General features: G+C 48.0%; 1 protein-coding gene across 2 annotated transcripts; it reads left to right on the top strand.

Annotated features, from left to right (window-relative positions):
* Window positions 1-5988: 5988 nt before the first annotated feature.
* Window positions 5989-20708, top strand: TBC1D13 (TBC1 domain family member 13). Of its 2 annotated transcripts, XM_016133767.2 has the most exons (12): window positions 5989-6114; window positions 7102-7175; window positions 8599-8639; window positions 9243-9304; window positions 9444-9543; window positions 10406-10488; window positions 12295-12454; window positions 15046-15256; window positions 15817-15980; window positions 16839-16999; window positions 17194-17251; window positions 18119-20708. In XM_016133767.2, exons 1-12 carry the CDS (start codon window positions 6092-6094, stop codon window positions 18182-18184), a joined length of 1203 nt encoding a protein of 400 aa, XP_015989253.1. In that variant the 5' UTR covers window positions 5989-6091; the 3' UTR covers window positions 18185-20708. The 2 variants fall into 2 exon arrangements, with proteins under 2 accessions (XP_015989253.1, XP_036074172.1); XM_036218279.1 differs by lacking the exon at window positions 8599-8639 and having other exon boundaries at window positions 6079-6114.
* Window positions 20709-21125: the final 417 nt, after the last annotated feature.

Genomic DNA, 21125 nt, shown 5'->3' with positions numbered 1-21125 from the left:
AGATAATAAAAAGGCAAATAACCCAATGTAAAATAGGCAAAAGAGCTGACTAAACATTTCTCCAAAGAAGATATAAGGGCCAAAATGCACAGGAAAGGATACTCAACATCGTTAGTCATCAGGGAAACGCAAATCAAAACCACAATGAGTTACAACTTCATATCCTTAGGATGGATATGATCGAAGAGTTAGACAATGAGTATTGTCAAGGAACTGGAGAGATGGGAATGTAAAATGGTGTAGCTGCTTTGGAAAGCAGTTTGGCAATTCCTTAAAAAGTTAAATATAGAGGTACCATATGCCTTAGAAATTCCACTTCTACGTGGAATACTCATCCAAGAGAAAATGTTCATAGCAGCATTATTCATAATACTCAAAAAGTAGAAATAACTCTAATGTCCATCAACTGATGAATGGATGTGAAAGGGAATAGTAAGTACATTCATGCAATGGAATATTATTCAGCAATGAAAAGGAATGAAGTATTAACACATGCTACAACATGGATGGACCTGGAAAACATGCTAACTAAAAGAACCAGTCACAAAAAACCATACACTGTATGATTTTACTCATATATACAGAAAAATATTGAGATGGAAATTAGATTAGTGTTTGCCTAGTGCTAAGGGGGTGGGGTACATGGAAATGACTGCCCTGGGTACAAGGTTTTTTGGGTAAGGTGAGGAAAATGGTCCAGATTTGATGGTGATGATGGTTGCATGTTTGTTGGATGATAGTTGTATATGTATAACTCTGAATATTCTAAAAACCACTATTTTGTTCATTTTAAATGTATGCTCTAAATGTATAGTATTGAATTGTACCTCAATAAAGCTATTAAATGCATTTATAAACGTGTATGTAAATTCATAATGCGAGATGGATTTAAAAATATAAATAGGCTCATGCTATACAAATTGTTCCATTTAATTTTTTAGAATAGTTGCATAGTACTCCAAAAATGGCACAATTTTCTTATTGGTTGAGTTTGGTTGACAAAAAAGAAATTCACTCATGAATCCTACCAAACACTTAAGGAGTAAATAATACAAATTCTACACAACTCGTCCATTAAATTGGGGAGGAGGGAAGACTTTCCGACTCATTTTGTGAGGTCACCATTACTCGGATACCATAAGCAGACAAAGACATGACAAGAAGAAAACATTGCAGACCAATATCCCTTGTGAATATAGATGAAAAAATTCTTAACAGAATTTTTAACAGAACAAATACATGACAGAATAAACCGAATTCGTAATAGAATAAACTGCCACACAGTTTGCGGTAATTTGTTACAGAAGTCCTAGAACATTAATACGACAGTCTAAACAGATAAAGTTCTATGGAATCTACAAAAAAGCTTCTCAAACTAATCAGTGAGTTCAGCGAGATCTCAGGATCTAAGATCAATAGAAGCAATTTCAAATAAAGAATAATAATTTATTCTAAATTAATTTTATAAAAATAATGGTTAATAGTTTTTCATTAAAACTAATTACTATAAATTAATTATATGTACTAAGTTACTATAAAGAATAATAACAAAGAAAAGGCCATTTTTTTTTTGTATTCCAGTAATAAACAGTTGGAAATTGAAATTTAAAAAATGCCATTTATGGTAGCACCAAAAAAATATGAGATACTTAAGGATAAATCTGACCAATTATGTGCAAGGCCTATATGCTGAAAACTACAAAACATTGCTGAGAGAAATAAAAGACCTAAATAAATAAAGAGCTATATTATGTTCATGGATAAGATGATTCGATAATTTTAAGATAGCAATTATTTTCAAACTGATTTATAGAGTCAATACAGTTACTCAACCAAAATCCTAGCAACTTTCTTTTTTAGAAATTGACAAGCCAATTCTAAAGTTCATAGAGAATGCAAAGGACCAAATGCAAAGACCAAAACAATTTTGGAAAAGAGAAACAGAATTAATGGACTTATATTACCTAACTTAAGGACTTATTATAGAGCTACATGTATACAGAACTATAGTACTAAGCTTCAAGGCTTATTATTCAAGGCTTATTATAGAGCTACTTAAATAGTGGAGTGAGGCCAAAAAAGTAGCCAAGGAAATCAGTGAAATGCAGCAGAGAGTCCAGAAATAGATCCCGTATGTATATGATTAATAGATTTTTGCCAAAACTGCAAAGGCAATTCAGTTGGAAATAGGATAGTTTTTTTAATAAATGGTGCTGGAACAATTGGACACTAATATGGAGGTAAATGAACTTCAATCTATACCTCGTGTTATTTACAAAAAAATAACTCAAAATGGATCGTAAAGTTTAAAAAATGGATGGTAGACCTAAATGTAGAACCTAAAATTATAAAACACGTAGGAGAAAACATAAGATTTTTGTGATATAAGATTATGCAAAAGTTTGTTAGATATGACATAAAAGAAACTGCAGACTTTATCAAAATTAAGAACTACTCAAATGCTATTAAGAGAGTATACAAGCAAGCCACAGACTGGAAGAAAATATCTGCAAATCATATATTTTAAAAAGACTTGTACCACCTCATATCCATTAATATAGCTATGATCATAAAAACAGAATACAACAAAAGCCGGTGAGGATGTGGAAAAATTGGAAGCTTTTGCCCTGTTGGTGAAAAGGTAACTGGGTGTAGCCATTATAGAAAACAGTATGACACTTCCTCAAAAAATTAAAAATAGAATTACCATATGGTCCAGCAATTTACCTTCTGGGTTTATACCCAAAAGTATCAAAAACAGAGTCTTGAAGAGATACTTGTACACCCATGTGTAGAGCAGAATTATTTGCAATAGCAGAAAAGTGGAAGCAACTCGGGTGTCACTGACAGATGAATGAATAAACAAAACTTGAAATATTATTCAGCCTTAAAAAGGAAGTAAATTCTGACTTATGCTACAACACGGATAAATCTTGACGAAATTCTATGAAGTAAAATAAACCAGTCACAAAAATATAAATACTGTATGATTCCACTTATATGAAGTACCTAGAGTAGTCAAATCCATAGAAACAGAAAGTAGAATGCTGGTTGCCAGGAGCTGGGGGAGGGAGAACGGGAAGTTATCGTTTAGTGGGTACAGAGTTTCAATTTGCAAGATGAAAAGAGTTCTGGAGATTATAGTACAATGTAAAAGTACTTTACGGAACTGAACACCTAAAAATGGTTAAGATGGTAAATTTTATGTCTTTTTCACCACAATTTTAAAAAACGACATGTATTTACAAAATCTAAAGAATTCTCAAAATTCCATTTCTGTGAGAAAACAAGCAATTCAATAAAACGTAGGAAATAGCTCTGAATAGATAACTCCCCAAAGGAAATATATAGATGGCAAATACATGAAAAGATGCCCAACTAAGTGTTTAAGGAAATGCATGTTGAAACAACAAGATACTGCCACTCACCTACTAGAACGTCTAAAATTAAAAAGACCATACTAAATGTTGGTGAGGATATGGTACAACAGGAACTCTTATATACTTCCGGGGTGGGTGTAAAATGATACCATTTTGGAAAATGGTTTAGATGTTTCCTAAAAATTTTAAATTCATCCAACCATTTCACTTGAAGAGAAATGAAAGCATGTGTCCACATAAAGACTGCGTGAATATTCATAGCAGCTTTAGTTGTAATGGCCTTAAGCGAAATGTCTGTCCATCAACAGGTGCAATGGATAAACTATGGTATATTTATATAACAGAATCTACAGTGTGCATGGATCTCAGAATAATGACTCTGCGTGAAAGGAGCCAGATAAAAATGAGGACATAGTGTCTATTTCCCTTTATATCCAATTCTAGAAGATGCAGACTAGTCTATAGTGACAGAAAGCAGATCAAGTGGTTGCCTGGAGTAGCAGGGAGCTGCCTGTTTAAAAAGAGGAAGACAGGAGGAGATAGGAAAGGGCAGGAGGATCTTTTAGGGGTAATGGATGTGTTTATCATCTAACAGGTGTATGTATAGGTCTAAACTTATACAAGTGTACTTTTTAAGTATGTGCAATTTATGGAACATCAATTATATCTCACAGCTGGTAAAATTATGTTAAAATCACTGAGGGAAACTGGGTGAAGAGTATGAAAGACTTAGCTGTACTATCCTGCTAACCTCCTCTGAACCTATAATATTTTAAAATAGTTTCAAAGGTAAAAAAAATACAAATTTAAAAAATTTGTATGAGTGCTTGTCAGATAAAAAGCTATACTACTTTAAAGCTGGTTGAGAGAGGTCTGTTTCTCCACAACCTGGTGGTAGTAGGTGTAATAAATAGCGATTACTTTTGCCAGTCCCAGAGGTTGTTCGATTCATACTCCTTTAGGTATTAGTCCAGTATAATGTCATTTCAGGTTTTGGTGGGACATTTTATTTCTTCTTTTAAGTGCTTGCTTAGATGTCACCTCACAGCAGCTTTCCTGACTTTTTAAAATTGCAGCACCACTCCATACCCATTACTACTTTATTTTCCTCTTTAGGATTTATCATCATCTGACACACTATTCAGTTTATTTATGTATCTTATTTAACATGTCTCCCCACACTAAAATGTCAACACTTTGAGAGCAGGGATTTCTGTCTGTATGTTTGTTACTAAATTCCAAATACCTAGAATATACCTGACACATCATAGACACTCGATAACTTTCTTGTATGAATATTTTTTTCCTATGGAGTTATTTTTACTTCTCTTGTTGATTTAAGAATTCCGTATGTTAGTGTCACAAAGGATGTACATTGACAATTTTACTTTATTATATAGGAATTTAAAATTTTATATAGTTATGTATCGGTCTCATTTTTCATGGCTTTTGTATTTTGATGGGGCTGTATTTTCCTTCTCCAAGGTTAAGCATTTTTCTATATAATTTTCTTCTAATCTCTTAGAATTTTCTCTTGTAGAGCTTTAATTCATCTAGAATTTATTTTTCTGTGAGATGTAACAGAGGAATAGCACTTAACTTTTTTTCCAAATGATAGACAACAGTCTCTATTTTTCTTAACATAGTATTTGTATTTTCCCTGTCTTCCTAAACCAAGATTTTCAGGGGCTGGTCGTACTCTTTTTATCTGGAAAAATATTCCTTTCCTGTTGTGCAATTAAGTTAATTTATTCATTTCTTATATTTCATATAAAAGAACTTACTTAATCTTCCTATTCTGCAGAAACACTGAACACAGTACCTAGCACATAGTGACAGCAGGAATTGTGGGATGAGTGAATAAAGGAACAGATATCCATGTGCCTGCTCCATTGGGCGGTGAAGTCCTGCTGGGCAGGCACCTGAGAGCCGGACGGAATTTCGAGATTATACAGTCTAGTGACAACGTGTTCACCGATGTATGGAGAAATTTAAAAAGTAAGGTCAATTACGCACACATGCACACATACGTAGAGAAAAATCACTGTGAGGCTGACAACTGTTTCCTTGGGAAGGATTTTGAAATCTTGGCTTTCCTTTTCTATTGTTATTATGATAAATTTCATGTTCATGAAATCCAAAAGGCACAGAAACACCGAATTGTAGCCCTGCCTGCCATTCACTATTTATTGAACCATCTGTTCTGTGCCATCACTGCTATAGGGGTCGAGGATTCCACAGTGAAAAGGCCTGTATAGTTTAGCAGGAAAACGACATTCCTGAAACAATGACGTAATAGTTTATTGCGGGTGAGGAACGTGTAAGGAAGAGGACAGGATGGCCGGTAGATGGAAACAGATATAAACGGAGGCCCAGGGAACCGCAAGGAGGAGACCTAGGGCTCACCGTCTGCACGGTCACTAGCGCGACCTCAAGTTGAGGCCGCAGGATCCGCGGGCGGCGTGGAGGCGGGGAGGGGGCGTGGTCTCCGCACTCTCGAGGCCCGCCCACCCCGCCCGGCCCAGGGCAGCGGAGGGAGGGGGTGGCACGTGAGCGCGGCCGGACGCGGCGGAACGCGCGCGCGGGCGGCTGCGTTTCCGGTCGGAGGCCTTTACGGAGCGCCCCGCGTCCCTGGGGGGCGGTGGTGGTGGTGGCGGCGGCGGCGGCGGCGGGGGCGGCGGAGGCAGCAGAGGGATCCGGAAGTCAACATCATGTCGAGTCTGCACAAGAGCCGGTAAGGGGCTCGGGGACCTGGTCAGACCACTGCTGGTTAGGCCGCCACTTCCGTCCTGCAGAGGCGCGCGGCTGCGGCCGGGCACCGGGACTCCCCCGGCAGAGGGACTCCGGCTTTCACTTTCCAGCCTCATTGCCTGCGGACCCGAGAGGGCACGGAGCGGAGGCACTTGTGTCCCTTCTCACCCTGGTGTCACCCCTTCTCTCTTCGTCCTCACCCTGGACCCCTGGTATTCCCCTTCCCCTGGTGTCTTCCTCAGGCAGGGCCTCAGTGCCCCGCCTTCCGCCCCCTTCCTTGTCTCCCTTGTTAACCCTCTGCCTCAGTACCCTCCTCTCTCCAAATGCTCACTGGCCCCCGTTCCCGTTTCTTACGAGAAATGATAGAAAACCTGGATTCTCCAGTCTGACCCCTTCCCCAGGCCAGATCCTGCAGTATTGGCTAAATTTTGCTTGGTCTTGAGTTTTCCTCAGGACTTGTGTTTTAAGCCTTTTGCCCCTGCCTGCAGGCTGCCCCAGAGGTGGTCTAATGGTTATATTTTTGAGCCTGGAGAGCTTCGTACATGTGCGTACATGTGTGTGCATGTTACACGTTTCCGTTGCCTGCGGATCAAATTACTCCGGGTTCCTAGGGTTCATTGAGTTCAGATAGTGGAGCTGTAGCCTGGGCCTGGCCAGCAGGAAGTGCCCAATAAATGCCAGCTCATCAAACATTAGAATTTGTCTGATTTCATGGTGCTCATTTGAGAGCCTCTAGACAAGGATATCTCTTTCAAGGTTTAGAGGAAGATGCGGTATGTAGTTCTGTAGTTCCCCGAAGCTGCCTTTGATCAGGACTTTGACCCAGCTTTGCCATCTTTATGTCCTGAAGAGGAGGGAGGAACAGGTTGGAGATGTGGTGTAAGGGAGCTCTGGGCTTCCGAGTGGGTCACTAAACCTGTCACCTTGGGGTTTGAGTGTACTTCATTTGCCTCCCCCTCCCCCTTCCTAGGATTGCAGATTTCCAAGATGTTCTGAAGGAGCCCACAATCGCTTTGGAAAAGCTTCGGGAACTCAGCTTTAGTGGTAAGAAGCAACTCTCCATTTTCAAAGTTTTTCTAGAGAAGTGTTGCGGCTAGGATGGAGGAAAAGGCGCCCAAGGCCACCACACCTGCTCAGTTTTGGGAACCAGCCTGCCCCTTGAGGCCTTTTCTATGTGCTGTGGAGCTGAACCACCAGTGACTGCCCTGAGCTCGGAGGGGCTTCCCAGAGTTAGCGTGCCTGGAAGCCTTAGGGTGTTCAGTTGGCACATAAGTGATGCTTATTGCTTCCTCGGGGTAACTGGAGAGGACTGAACATGACAGAATGAGAGTGGGGAGACTTCTTGAGCTGAGGTCGGGTCTTCCCTCATTCTTCAGCAAGCTTCCTGTGGTGCGGAATGGTTCCTGGTTCTCTCATGGGCTTGGGGTCAAAGCCTACTCAGGCGGCAGTGAATTTTGGTTAATGGTAGGATTCCAGCCTTGAGACACTGTCTTGAAGGAGCTGCACCTCAGCAGTATTTGGCTTTGCCCTTGCTGGCATGGCTAACCTTGCAGCACCAGAGAGCTTTGCTTGTCTTTAAAAACACCCCAAGGCATTCTGTATAGCTTCTCGGCACTGCTCTGCCTTTGGAATTTGTCAGCAAGGAATTCTTGAGTAGCCCCTCGCCTCCCTATGCAGATTCTGTGGTGGGGCAGTAGCTCCTGTCGACTATACTTAGGAACACCATAGCCACAGCTGCTTTAGCACGGTTCCTAACGGAATTGCAGAAGTGTGTCTTTCTGTTCAGGAGCAGTGTTTGGGCCCTGAAGATCTTGAAGGGTCCCAGGACCTGTGCCGAGTTGAATAATCTGCTAGGCCTCAGGGGAGGCCATCTGTGGTAGTGGTTAAGAGTTTGAGCTCTAGAGTCAGACAGACGTGTGTTTGATTCCTTGAATTGTTCTTTCTTTACACAAAGCACTTAGCATTTGTAGCTTAGTTTATATTCCACACATTCTTACAGAATGCCTGTTCTGTGCCACGCCCTGTGCTAGGCACTGGGAATATAAGACAGATATGGTTCTTGTCTTTCTGTGGTTTACCCCAGTAGTAGGGATTATAGATGTGAAATAAATACACCATTATATTATACAACCCAAGTTGCGATGAATACTATCAAGGAGAAGTGGAGCCATTATGTATAATGAAGGACTTTGATTGGGACGAGATGGTGGTTGGTAATGGCTGCTCTACGGAAGAAATATCGAGGATGAGGTGTTATCCTCGAAGGAACATTCCAGACAGAGGGAGCTCTTGCTGGGGACAGGGGTCACAGGATTAGCATCTAGTCCAGCAATATTTTTGGAGGAAAACGATTCCTGAAGAAGTACTTCTTGCCCACCCCACTTCCTGCCAGCTGGCTCTGAGGTGGAGGGCTGGGGGGTTCTGAGACTCTGGCCTGGGGCATGACCTTTGCCTGCTGTGTCCACAGGCATCCCCTGTGAGGGCGGACTGCGGTGCCTCTGCTGGAAGGTGGGTGTGCCTGGGGTGGGGTTTCTGCTCTGCTGCAAGTCCTGGGTTCCTGCATGGGCCGTCCCCATCCCCAGCCCCTTCTTTCTGATCTGTGCCTTTCCTTGCTTTGTTCCAGGAAGCTTTTCTGGGATGTTCTGGGTTTTCCATTTCTTTTGGTGTCCCCTCCAGGATCCCTTTGGGGATGGAACACTTCGTAATTCCAGTGAAGCCCTTTGCTTACCTAAGGTCTAGACAGTGCAGTGGAAGTGATGCATATTGGGACAAAAAAGGCCATGCTTTGCCCAAAGCTGTTAGCTGACGTGGGAGTGGAAGCCCAGTATCCTAGTTTTCAGTCCCTTTGAGCACAAGATTTTATTATCATCTGGAAGACTCTGTGTGAGGAAGAGAAGAGAAGAGGAAAGGGCTGGTTTCGGATAAGGGTGGCAGGAGGCAGAGGGCAGGGAAGGGGAGGCTCCCCCAGCCCACGCCGGCGTTCCTGGGCTTCAGCCGTCTTGTCTTTTCTGGGCATCATCAGATGTTTTCCTTGAGGCCTGTCAGCCTCTGCCTACTGTCCAGGGTTGGGCGAGTCACCAGAGCTTTGCTCCTCTCTCTCTCTCTCTGCAGATTCTGTTGAACTACCTCCCCGTGGAGCGAGCCTCATGGACCTCCATCCTCGCCAAGCAGAGGTGAGACCCAGAGAACGGGGGTTGACGGGAGGGCCTTTGCATCAGACAAGACAGTGGTACTGAGCCTGTCCTGCCTCCTGTTGGTGCTTGTCTGGTCTGGGGTTCCTGGGCAACACCTCCCTGCTCTTCTCTCCTGCAGGGAGCTATATTCTCAGTTCCTGAGGGAAATGATTATCCAGCCTGGCATTGCCAAGGCCAACATGGGTGTGTCCAGGGAGGATGTGACCTTTGAGGACCATGTGAGTAGGGGTCAGCAGAGGGAAGTGAGGCTACAGAGTGGGGAGGGGTGTGGCTTTGGGGCAGGCAAGGTCCTTCTGCCCCAGAGGATAGGTGTAGCTGCTTTCGGTCCCCTCTAGCCTTTCTAGTACCTCCTTCATTCATTTGGCTGCTCAGCCCCTGAAGGGCATTGTCTCTCCTCTCGTCTCCCCAGGCCCTGGGCCTGGAATATAAGCGATGGCTGGGACTCGGGGAATGCTATGCGGCCCAGAGCCAGCCCCTCCTCATGCATTGTCTTCTTTCCTCATCCCTGTTCCTCGAGGAGGGTTCTATGACTTAATTGTTGAAGAAAGTCAGAGCTTGGAGTGAGGATAAACTGCCTTTCTGTGGCCTGGAGGAAGCTCCGTTCCATCGTCCTGAGCTCTGCCCTGTGTGCTTCTCAGTGTAGAGAGTGGAGATGGGTCAGACCCAGGCCCATCCTCCAAGGATTGCAATTGGTGACTCGAAGCATTGGTGAATTAGATTCGTAGAGATGTCATGGTACAGCATTCGTTCATCCATTCGTTTATTTGTCCGTTCATTTAATAAGCATTTAGTGAGCGCCTGTTCTGTGCAGCATTCTGGAGCCACAGCAGTGGACAGAGGAGTCCTGCCAAGCAGGGATGTACTCAGAGCAGATGGCAGGGCTCGGCCGTCAGCCGTGGAGTTTGAAGGGCGGAGGGAGCCCTGTGCTGCTGCTCCGGTAGCTCGCAGGCTGTCTCAGAGCCACAGCTGGTCCTCTGGTGGCAGTGTTGGTGTGAGGCCGCTGCTCTGGCCTCCACACTGGAATCTGTCCCTGGGACCCTAGCTGGGCCTAGGACAGCAGTTCATTTTCTCAACACACAGCCCCTCAACCCTAACCCTGACAGCCGGTGGAACACATATTTCAAGGACAACGAGGTGCTGCTGCAGATCGACAAAGACGTCAGGTAAGCGGGGCGCTGGGCTGGGAGCTGGCCCATGGGACTTCTGGGGGCTCCCAGTTCTGTCCTTTTGCTTTCCAGCCCAGGCCCAAGGTGGGTGAGGCATGTGGGGCAGAGGAGCTATTGGTGGGTTGTGTACGTGGTTAGATCCACACCTGAGTGATGCCGATGCCGGGCCTGAGGAGGGGGCTGCTGAGCGCAGTGGGTGTGTGGGGTGAGGGCCGGTGTTTGCCATGCGCCGCTCTTTCTCCCTGCCTTAGTTTCAGTTGGGCCCCAGGCATTTACAGATCCATCTGATCATCCCTTCGACAGATATCGAGCCCCTGCTATGTGGCAGTCTCGGTGCCAAGCTCGGGGTCGAGGACTGTGTAGACACGGTCCCTTTCCTAAAGGAGCCTGGCACCTGTGGGAGAAAGATGGGAAGACAGACGTTCCACAGATTAGATCCGTGTAATTAGCATTTGTGGTCAACACTCCGAAGGATGAGTTCAGGGTGCTTCAAGGCACGCAGGACAACCTTACCTGAAGAAGCAGTGTTTCAGCTGACGTCTGAGGAGTCGGGCCTGGGAGAAGAGGGAGGGAGAGGCTGCGGCGGTGGGATCTGCCCATGCGGGGGCCCTGGGGGCCTGTGGAGCGAGGCTTGTTCAAAGAGCAGTGTGAAGGCCAGTGCGGTTGGAGCCACACTAGAGGGAGGTAGGGGTTGAACCTTGGACTTGATCCCAAGGACACGGGGCAGTCATGCAAAGGTGTTAAGCACAAGAGTGCCAGGGTCAGGTATGTGTGTGTGTTTGTTCATTGTGAGCAACAGTCTGCACATAGGCGTGCTTTTCCACTCGATAAAGAAATGTGGACATGCCGGCTGTGCTGTCGTGCGGGTTGGTGGGCGGCAGCAGGTGGACTCCCCCGCAGGTCGGCGAGGAGCTGGAAGGGAGGCCTCGTCTGCCCTGGAGCCGAGTGGTTAGAGCCTGAGTTCAGCAGTCCATCTGCCTGGTTTCAGTTCTACTTTCCCCAGTTGTCAGCTGCGTTTCCAGTCCCTCACTGCCCTGGTGCTGCCCCTCTGCCTGTACTCACTGTGTCCAGGCGCATCTTCAGAGGGCCTCAGGTGGGTCGCCAGCCCAGGGTGGCCCAGCCAGGCCGCAGAAGGGGGCTCTCGCCTCCTTTGTTCTCAGTGTTGGGGCAGCATCGGTCCACGAGGCAATTTAATGGCTCTGTTTAAGTCCAGAACCATGTCTGGAGAAACAGGTTCTGTCTTACACTGGTGGTGACAGTAGCACGTTTAGTGTTTGCGGCGTGCTGTGTAGAGTGTGAAAAATGTGCGTGTCCTGCAGTACATGTAGTTTCAAGACGTGATCATATTCTAAAGATTGTCTTCAGCTCGCTTTTCCTCTTACTCTGTCTCGGACATTTTCCCTTGTCAGCCATGTAATAGTCTATTGTACAATGTGTGACAACCAAACCTCTTTTACCATTTTATACCACACTACACTTCACACTCTGATACATATTAGGTATTTTTGACATGGAAAGATGTTTGTGATTTAAGAGAAGTGTTGGATCATAAGATCATAAGGACACTTAAAAATATACATGTGCGTGAATCCATCCTCATATTCAAATGAGAATGTGGGATATGGGTATGTATACATATATAATGACTGTTGCTTCTTAAAAACGATATTGTTTTTTAAGTAAAATGTTATTAATTTAAAAAAATGGCTTTTGAGGCGCCGGGGCACCTGGCAGGAGGGTGCCGACAGAATGCCAACCGTCTGCATCCTGAGTAACGGACTCTCTCCTGTCCCCTCTTGCCAGGAGGTTGTACCCAGACATATCCTTCTTCCAAAGTGCCACCGAGTACCCATGCCTCCTCATCCTGGACCCCCAGAATGAGTTCGAGACCCTTCGTAAGCGGGTGGAACAGACGACACTGAAGTCCCAGACAGTGGCCCGGAACCGGAGCGGGGTCACAAATGTGAGAGGCGACGTGGGGGGCCCAGGGACTGCCCATGACAACCGTTTCCTTTTTCCCTTGGACCACTGGCCACTGGGCTCACGGCCATCTGCCCTGACAGTAAGCCAAGGCACCCTTGGGCCTGCCAGGTTCCACCCCTGCCAGGGCTCTTTCTGAGAGTCGGGGCCAAAGGCTGGGTGTGGTGGGTGCCCGTGGAGGTCTCCGCTCTGCAGCAGAGGAGCTGCGCTGCTAGTCTCATGGTGGAGATGGCTCTTTAAAAAGTAATTGCATGTGCGATGGGAGTGATGATGTGGTGTGGAGCTGACCTGGTCCGGATATCAAGGAAGACTTCCCTGAGGAAGTGACATTTAAACTGAGACTTAAAGAACTAGGAAAGAACATTCCAGGTGGGGAGAAGGGCTGGTGTGAAGGAATAGCAGAATCCCCTGAGGCTAGAGGCAGAGGGGGAAAGGGTGGGAGAAGGGTGCCGGAGGATGCTGGAAAGGTTGGTCGTGGTGGCGAGGCCACGCGGGCCTGTATCCTGAGGCTGGGAAGCCCTTGCAGCATTCTGAGCAGGGCAGGGACTGGATTCAGGTCTGCTCCTGGAGAAGATTGCTGGGGGCGGTATTGACCGGAAGGGGCGGGGTAGAGGTGGAGAGGGTGCCTGGGAGGTGGCCGCGCAGCCCAGGCAAGGGCAGGTGGGGGCTGGGGCTGGATGGAATGGGGATAGATCTGCGACTGAGGAATTGGTAGGACTTGTGCTGGCCAAGTCATGCTGAACCCAAATTTTTATAAGTTCTTATAACTCTGAGCGTTATTTAACTTAAACCTACTGCTTTGATACCTGGAACTCTGACTTCTTCCTTAACACTTTTCACTATCCCCCAACAATGGAAAAGCCCTTCTCTGTAACTTCTAACAAGCTAGAGAGAGACACGTACTGCAGAAGCCTTTTTCCCTCAAGTGGAATGACTGACCAGGGCTCTGTATCTGGAGGAGAGAAGCCGTTTTCTGCTACGGGGTGACGGGCAGTTAGAGCCGATCACAGGGTTCCATGTGCCTGCAGCAGCACTGAGTGCGCTGGGAGGTGCAGGATGCTCGCCTAAATGACTGCAGGGCTTGCCGTGTGGGCGACCTTCTTACTTGGCTGCTGATGTCCCGGCTTCATGGCCAGGTGGGGACCTGGGTTTTGAATTGCCAAGAGGATGAAACGAGGTCATGGCTGTGTAGATTCTTGGAAAGCTGGAAAGCGCTGGGCGTTTTTTGAGGCCCAGACCTCAGGTTCTGGAGTCAGCCAATCTGGGTTCAAATTCCAGTGCTACCACTTAGTGAGACATGATGAGTGACCTAACTTTTCTGAGCCTCAGTGTCCTTATCTTGAAAACGATGTTGAGGGAATACTTAAGATTGCTCAGAGCGTGAAGTGGAAGTGTACTCACAGAGTGCTGTCTTGCATATAGAAAGCTCTCAGTGTCAGGGATGTGTGTGCGCGCGCATGCGCATGCGTGTGGGGGTGTACACGTGTTCATGTAATAGGAAAGGGAATTGAGTGTCCCCACGTCCCTGCACTTCCAAGATAGTTTCCTACACTGTCCCTGCCTGGGCGTGCTCATCACTGCCTCATAGAGGTAACCCGAATCTTTGCAAAGCTCCCGAGGATCCTGATGGGCAGCTGGTGTTGGGGAGTTTTTAGCAGGGATCATCATCATCTCTCTCTCTCTCCCAACTTTTTCTTATAAAAATTTTGAAACATTCAAAAAGTTGAAAGAAGAGTACATTGCACACTTACATACTTTCCACCTAAATCCAACAGTTGTTCACATTTTGCCGTATTTGTGTGTTTTGCATATAGATAGAAAGCTGCAGACGTCCTGACCCTTCACCCCCAAATACTCCAGCAGGCATCTCCTGAGAATAAGGACATCCTCCTCCTTACTGCGAGTTCATCTGGGAAGGTTAACCATGATAGCGTAACACCTAACATCTAGTCAGGTGTCCTCAGTTGTGCTAAGAGTTTTTTAGGGTTTTTTTTACTTCCAAACCGGGACCCAGTCAAGGTTTACGAGTTGCACTGGGATATTACGTTTCTTGATCTGGAGCAGGCCTCCGCTCTCCCCGAGCCCTCACATTTGACTTTTTGAAGAGTCTTGGCCAATTGTCTGTTTTTGACATATTTAGAGCTTCGTTTTCTCAATTGAAGTATAACTTACATGCAGTAAAATGCACAAATCTTAGGTATACAACTAGGTGAACTTTTTCTTCTGTACATATCATGTTTATATCTGTGTAACTGCCAACCAAGTCAAGACATGGAACATTTCTATCATCCAGAAAGTTCCTTCATGTCCCTGCCCAGCCAAAGCCCTCTCCTCAGAGGGAAACACTGTTCTGGCTTTTAGCACCATAGGTTAGGTTTCAGTCCAGCTGTCTGGTAGAATGTCCCCCACTCGGTACATGTCTGCTCATTTCCTCCCGGTGGTAAACGCCTTTCTCTATGCTCTGTATTTCCTGCGGGCTGGAACTTTAGCTTAGGTTTAATGGTAGACATTTCTGATGAGAACATGTCCGTGATGCCCCCCGTCGGCTTAGCGGGCTCCTCCTTTTCTGCCCAGATGAGCTCCCCGCACAAGAGCTCGGTGCCGGCACCCCTGAATGAGTACGAGGTGCCGCCCAGTGGCTGTGAGGCCCACTGGGAGGTGGTGGAGCGGATCCTGTTCATCTACGCCAAGCTCAACCCTGGCATCGCGTACGTGCAGGGCATGAATGAGATCGTGGGGCCTCTCTACTACACCTTCGCCACCGACCCCGACAGCGAGTGGAAAGGTAAAAGGGCTCTTGGCTGCCCGCATTTCTTGTTGCTGACTCCAGATAAAAATGGACCGAGGAAGGCTGGCCCGATGGGCTCCATTGGGCTGTGCCACTCATGTCCCTCTCTGGGCCTCCATTTTCCTTCCATTGGATAAGTGGGTGGTTCTGGATTCTCTCTGAGATCATCTCCAGCTTAGACTTTCTGGAACATTGGAAGTTTACTGGCCTTGATATTTGTAACTGAATTTCTGATAACGGAGATGAGATGTTTAGATAGAAAGCTGAATGACGGAATTTAAATAAACAGTGATTTGGAAAACGTCATCAGAAGAGTGTGTAGTCAGTTGCTGAGTGAATGCACAGTGTTGCCAAAAGCCGTGAGGACAAAGAGGTGATGGCCTTAGTCTGGGGTGGAGAGTGGTCAAGGACAGAAGGCACTGAGCCTGGCCGTGGAGGGGTGGCCACTTGGCGAGGCTTAGAGGTGAGGGGAAGAGCTCAGGTCAGTGAGAGACGGGGTGGGGTTGGGAAGGCGCCGGCTCCGTTGCCGCGGCCGTCACCCTGCTCATCTCGCCCAGAGCACGCCGAGGCAGACACCTTCTTCTGCTTCACCAACCTCATGGCCGAAATCCGGGACAACTTCATTAAGAGCCTGGATGACTCGCAGTGTGGCATCACCTACAAGATGGAAAAGGTGTACTCCACCTTGAAGGATAAGGACATGGAACTCTACCTGAAACTGGTGAGGACCCCAGGATCACGTGGGCCCGGGCAGACAGATGGCAAGGGGCAGAGGACAGCGGACTTCCTGATCATGCCAGGCCCAGAGTGAGCTCTGGCTTGAGGCAGGACTGGGAGACCAGGCGGCGATGCTGGCAGCCTAGGCAGATTGGCAGTGAAAGGGGTTGATTTGGTGCTGCCCGTTGGGTGCCAGGTACAGTGCAAGGCATTTAGCATAGGCTGAATTAGTTCCGCCTGTTCATCCTCTGAGAAAAGGACGAACTTCATTTTTAAAAATTAAAAATAATTTTTAAAAATTATTGTGGTAGTTCATGTTTATTTCAGAAAACAGCTCAGAAAAAAAAAATAGAAACAGTTTTGGGAACAAGAAAATACATATAAACATATCTTTTTAACAAATACAGAATTATGTCTTTTGCTGTTTTGTAACGTGCTTTTTAAGTTAACATTCACTGCGGCTGGCCAGAGGGCTCATCTCCGTTGGGAATAATTACCTTGTGGGGTTGTCGTATGGAGTAAATAAGTGAGATAATATATTTATCATGCTAAGCACAAGGCCAGGCTTACAGTAAGTGCGCAGTTAATGGTCTTTCTGTCTATCTTTAATATGTACAGTGTTTTAAAAGACTCTGAGCTATCATTTATAAAAATTTGGCTGCCCCTTTAACTGAGCGAGGCTTTCTAGGCAGCCCAGTGACATCCTGCCGAGTATGCCTGGCGTTCACGCCCGGCCTGCTGCCTGCTGGGTTAGGCCCTGGGCCATGTGCTCGTGTACATTCACATCTCAAGGCTGTATGGTGTCACATGGCAACCAGCCAGCACTGATTCTTGCACCTTTCCCACGCCTCTGTCTCCCCAGCAAGAGCAGAACATCAAGCCCCAGTTTTTCGCCTTCCGCTGGCTGATGCTACTGCTGTCCCAGGAGTTCTTGCTGCCTGACGTCATCCGGATCTGGGACTCCCTCTTCGCTGACGACAACCGCTTTGACTTCCTGCTCCTTGTCTGCTGTGCCATGCTCATGTGAGTGTGGCCATGAGCAGTGGGCTGAGTTGGGGCTGCTCTCACCAGGCTGTGGGGAGCCTCTGGGATCCTTGGGCGGGTGTCACACCTAGTGCGCTGCTGCGGGCGGTGAGGGAGGAGCGGCAAGGGGCCTGGCTGGGCCTGTACTCTGAGTGGCTCAGGGGCCCGGTGCTTTTCCTGTTTGTTTTCCCTAGACTGATCCGGGAGCAGTTGCTGGAAGGGGACTTCACCGTCAACATGCGGCTCCTGCAGGTAACAGAGTAAGGAGGGCCAAGCTCAGTCCTAGCCATAAGGCATATATTCACCAGGCGCCCACCCCATGCCAGCCGCTGTGACAGGCTGGAGTCAGGAGCAGTCGAATATAGCAGGGCTTAAGAGTCTAGACCCCTGAAGCAGATCTGACTTTGGGTCTGAGTTTGAATCCTGGCTTTGCCGCTGACCTTGAGATGTGGTGTCGCCTTGAGTCAATGACTTGGCCTGTGAATTTAGCACTCTGTAAATTAATCGTACCTCGGACGCATAGCACGCTGTGTGCGGCAACGCTCATTGGTAGCCATGCTCAGACCTGGGGCAGGAGAGTGGCCTTAGCGTTGGAGAACATGGGCTCAAGGGTCAGACAGCATGGCATTCATTGGGTTCACATCTTTGTTCTGCTGTGTTAGTCATGTGACCCAAGCCAAGTGATAACCTCTCTAGACCTCAGTTTCTTCACCAACACCTGGTCTGGGGGTGGTTTTCAGTAACTATTGACTAGATCTGTAAAATAGGTGTAATCACAGTAACCCCCTCCTCGGGCTTTTGAGGTGTCCCGGTAAGCTAATGTATGTACAGTGTGCAGCCCAGTGCCAGGCTGGGAGAAGCGAGGCAGGGTGATATTTAGGAAGGGCCATGAGACCCTTTGGGTGGCGCTGGTCGGGTGGGTTACATTAGTGCTGCAGTATGTTGCGTTAGCTACGTGTGGGCATTGGGGCGGAGTAGTGGTGTCTGGTAGCCTGTGGTCCCTGCCCCTGGGGCCCAGGGCTCAGCCCATAAGTCCCAGTTGGAAGGACACAGGTGTGGCAGAGGTGGTGAAGGGTGAACTGCCTGCAGAGGCATATCGCTGGTCTTTCCCATGCCCAGGATTACCCCATCACAGATGTCTGCCAGATCCTGCAGAAAGCCAAGGAGCTGCAAGACTCAAAGTAGCCTGTCTACAGGAACCCAGGTTTGGGAGAGAAGCCACCGATCCCCGTGCCCCGGCCTCCAGGACATGCAGAAGCCTGTGGGGTTCCAGCCCAAGGGGTAGCTGCAGGACTGGCCCCCTCCCCCCCCAGGCCGTTCCCACTGTGCCATGCTCCTTCCTGGCCACCAAGCTCTGGCTCCTTCTCCACTCTTCAGCCTTGGGACCCTCTGCCCAGGCTACCGAGCAAGGCTGGAACTCCTGAAGGCATTTTTTGGGGCTGGGGTAGACTGGGGGCACTCGGGGCCAGCAGAGGGCCCTCTGGCTGTGCTCTGCCACTCCCTTCCCCGGCTCCTGCTCCGGTTGGGAGGAGGTACTTGGCAGATGAGTCAGAAACCACTTCTGGGGTTGGTGCTTAGGCTTCCCCATGGAGAGAGTGACGCTGTGAGGGAGCCAAGAAGCCGCCAGGCCCAGGTCACGCCCTCTGTCCCTCTCTCACTGCGTGCGTACGTGTGTCTGTAGTCTGTAGTTGTGGGGTGGTGTGCGTGTGTGTCTTTGTCCCCCAGGCGTCCGTCTCCTGTCTGTGGGTGTGAGGGAGGGGAGAGTGTCTTCGAATCTCTCTAGGTCTCGACTTCTCTGCCTCCCACTCTTCTCCCTCCACCTCCGACAGGCTGTGTGTCTCTCCTGTACCTGCTCCTCCTCCCGTTGCTCTCCCTCTTCCCTTCTCTCTTGGGGTGCCTTACCCCCAGCCTCTTTTTCTCACTCCTCCCCTCCACGCCTATGAACCCCAGAAACAGAATGAAGAGTCTGGCTCAGCAAAGCCCCTGGAGGTCAACTTTGGCCTTTGCACCCTTTTCCCTTCTCCCACCCCCCAGCCCTAGGCTCCCAGATCCCTCAGATTGGGGGGCCACAGTGCCTCACTAGAGAGCCCTGAACCTGCTCCCCACCACAGACATCTTAGAAACCAAAAGCTGCTCAGAAACGATGGCCCATGAAGCTTTGACCCTCTTACCCTCCCTTCTGACGAGGGATTGAGGAGGGAGAAGAGGGAGAGCTGGGTCTTCCGGAGATGCCCCCAAAGGAGAAGGACATTGAGGCAACTCGTACCAGGAGCTGGGGTCCAAGTGCTTCAGAAGAGTAGTCATTCCCATGGCTTCCAGGGCCCAGCCCAGGGCAGAGGAGTCCTGTGAAAGGCAAATGGGACCAAAGGGAACCTCCCTGGGCCAGGCAGAGCTGAGCTCGGAGGTCCTGGATCCTGTCAAGACTGGGGGAATCCTGTTGCTCCCGAGTAGGCTGGAGGAGGTGCTGGCCCTTCCCTGGTCACCTGCTTGGGCTGGTCCCGGGGTTCAGGGCAGGTACACTTAGAGCAGGAGCAGCTGGCTGCTCCCACTGCTGGGCGGTGGGAGGACCGGGTTTATTCTGATCAAGTCCCCTCCCTTATTTTGCAAGGAGGCAGGTGGTTTGGGTCTAGAAGGTTAGGTGATGTAGAAAGGGTCCTCATCTCAGACTAGCTGGAAGGAGCCCTGTTGTCCCCAAAGCCTTCCTGAGTCTGGTCACCAGGACTTCTACCTCCTGTGCGGGCCAGACTGTGGGCCAGGAACAGCTTCCCCCAGATGGCCCCTTTACCAGGCTGACCCTTGAATGCTTCTGGGACTTTCTGCACTTGCCTTTTTGCCACCTCCTCTCCTAACACAGTTTTGGGGAGATTTTTACTATTTATTTAGACTCCTGGTTATTTATTGCAGATTGGCAAGTGCTTGGTTTAGGGATGAGGGTGGGGCTGGGAAGGTAGGAAGGAATTGGAGACAGTCTTCCTGACTTTCTGAGGTCAGACACAGCATCCTCTGCCCTTGTCTCTGGGACTTCCTTGGTTCTCCAGCAGATCCTGGCTGGGAGGGCTCTGAGCTCCGTTCTGGAACTGAGTGTCAGGGAGACTCCAAGACCCCTTGCCCAGGGCACAAACGAACTGCTTCCCGCCAGCCTAGCCTACCTTCTTCCCAGAACTTGTCAGCTGGTCCTTCAGTTCCCAATTTGAGCCCTTAACAGCCTGAGACTTTGGCCACAGCCTGGGACCCAGCAGACACTGCCCAGGACATTTCCTTCTTGCCTATCCCTTGCCTTCCCTTCTGGGGCCATACTACTTGAATCACTGCATCTAATTTGCCTCAGTGGCAGGCCTTGAGTCCAGTGCCCTCTCCTTGACTTTGGGATGAAGGCCAAGAGCACAAGAGACCATGTCCAGGTTAGGCTGAGTTCCCCAGGATACTGCCCAAGGGAAGATCTGCCTTTGGCGATTCCTCCTCCCCAGACTCTTAAGAGATGTCCCCAGACAGCCGCAGTGCCCAAGCTTTGTGCTTGGGAAGCTGCTCCCAGGAACTTGGACACTTAGAGATGGGGCTGTATGAATTCAGCAGGTCTCACTCCAGAGGATCAGAATGTTAGTCTGCTTATGTTTTGTTTTGTTTTTGTTTTTTTTTCAATCAGTTTTGTTCCTTGAATCAATGCTGTTGATGACAAGTCTTTAATAAATCATGTGTTCTTTGCAATGGGCATTGATTGGTATGTCATGGGCTGAAACCGCAGTGACCTCAAGAGCAGGAAAAAGTGAGCAGGGGTGGTGTCGGGAGGCGCTCAGAGTCATTGAGGAGAAAGGCCAGCAGATTCTTGTTGGAAAAACCTGTTTATTCATTAAATCATACAATTTGCAGCTGGGGGAAGGAGGGAGCATGGTCTGGTGAAAAAGCTATTACATAATTTCACAGCAAGTTTTCTTTTTTTTTAGATTAAAAAAACTGAAAAATCAAAAGCCCATAAATAAAACAAGTCATCACTGCCTCCCCACCCCCCCATCCCTGTCCAGAGAAAATGACTGACAGTGTTAGTCTGTGCAGATGTAAATTTTGTTATGTAATTTTCCTCTCAATATATAGTTTCGTGTATTGTCAATTCCCTCATGCTAGGTGGTAA

This window comes from Rousettus aegyptiacus, unplaced genomic scaffold (genome assembly GCF_014176215.1).
Source record: "Rousettus aegyptiacus isolate mRouAeg1 unplaced genomic scaffold, mRouAeg1.p scaffold_m13_p_3, whole genome shotgun sequence".
In the NCBI taxonomy this organism is placed as follows: domain Eukaryota; kingdom Metazoa; phylum Chordata; class Mammalia; order Chiroptera; family Pteropodidae; genus Rousettus; species Rousettus aegyptiacus.
This window is presented reverse-complemented; position numbering and strand designations above follow the sequence as displayed.

Excerpts from the sequence above, each read along its gene's own strand:
- TBC1D13 (XM_016133767.2), top strand. The coding sequence starts at position 6,092 with ATGTCGAGTCTGCACAAGAGCCG. Across the intron at positions 6,115-7,101 it reads TCGAGTCTGCACAAGAGCCG|GATTGCAGATTTCCAAGATG; the intron begins GTAAGGGGCTCG and ends CCCCCTTCCTAG. Across the intron at positions 17,252-18,118 it reads TCAACATGCGGCTCCTGCAG|GATTACCCCATCACAGATGT; the intron begins GTAACAGAGTAA and ends TCCCATGCCCAG.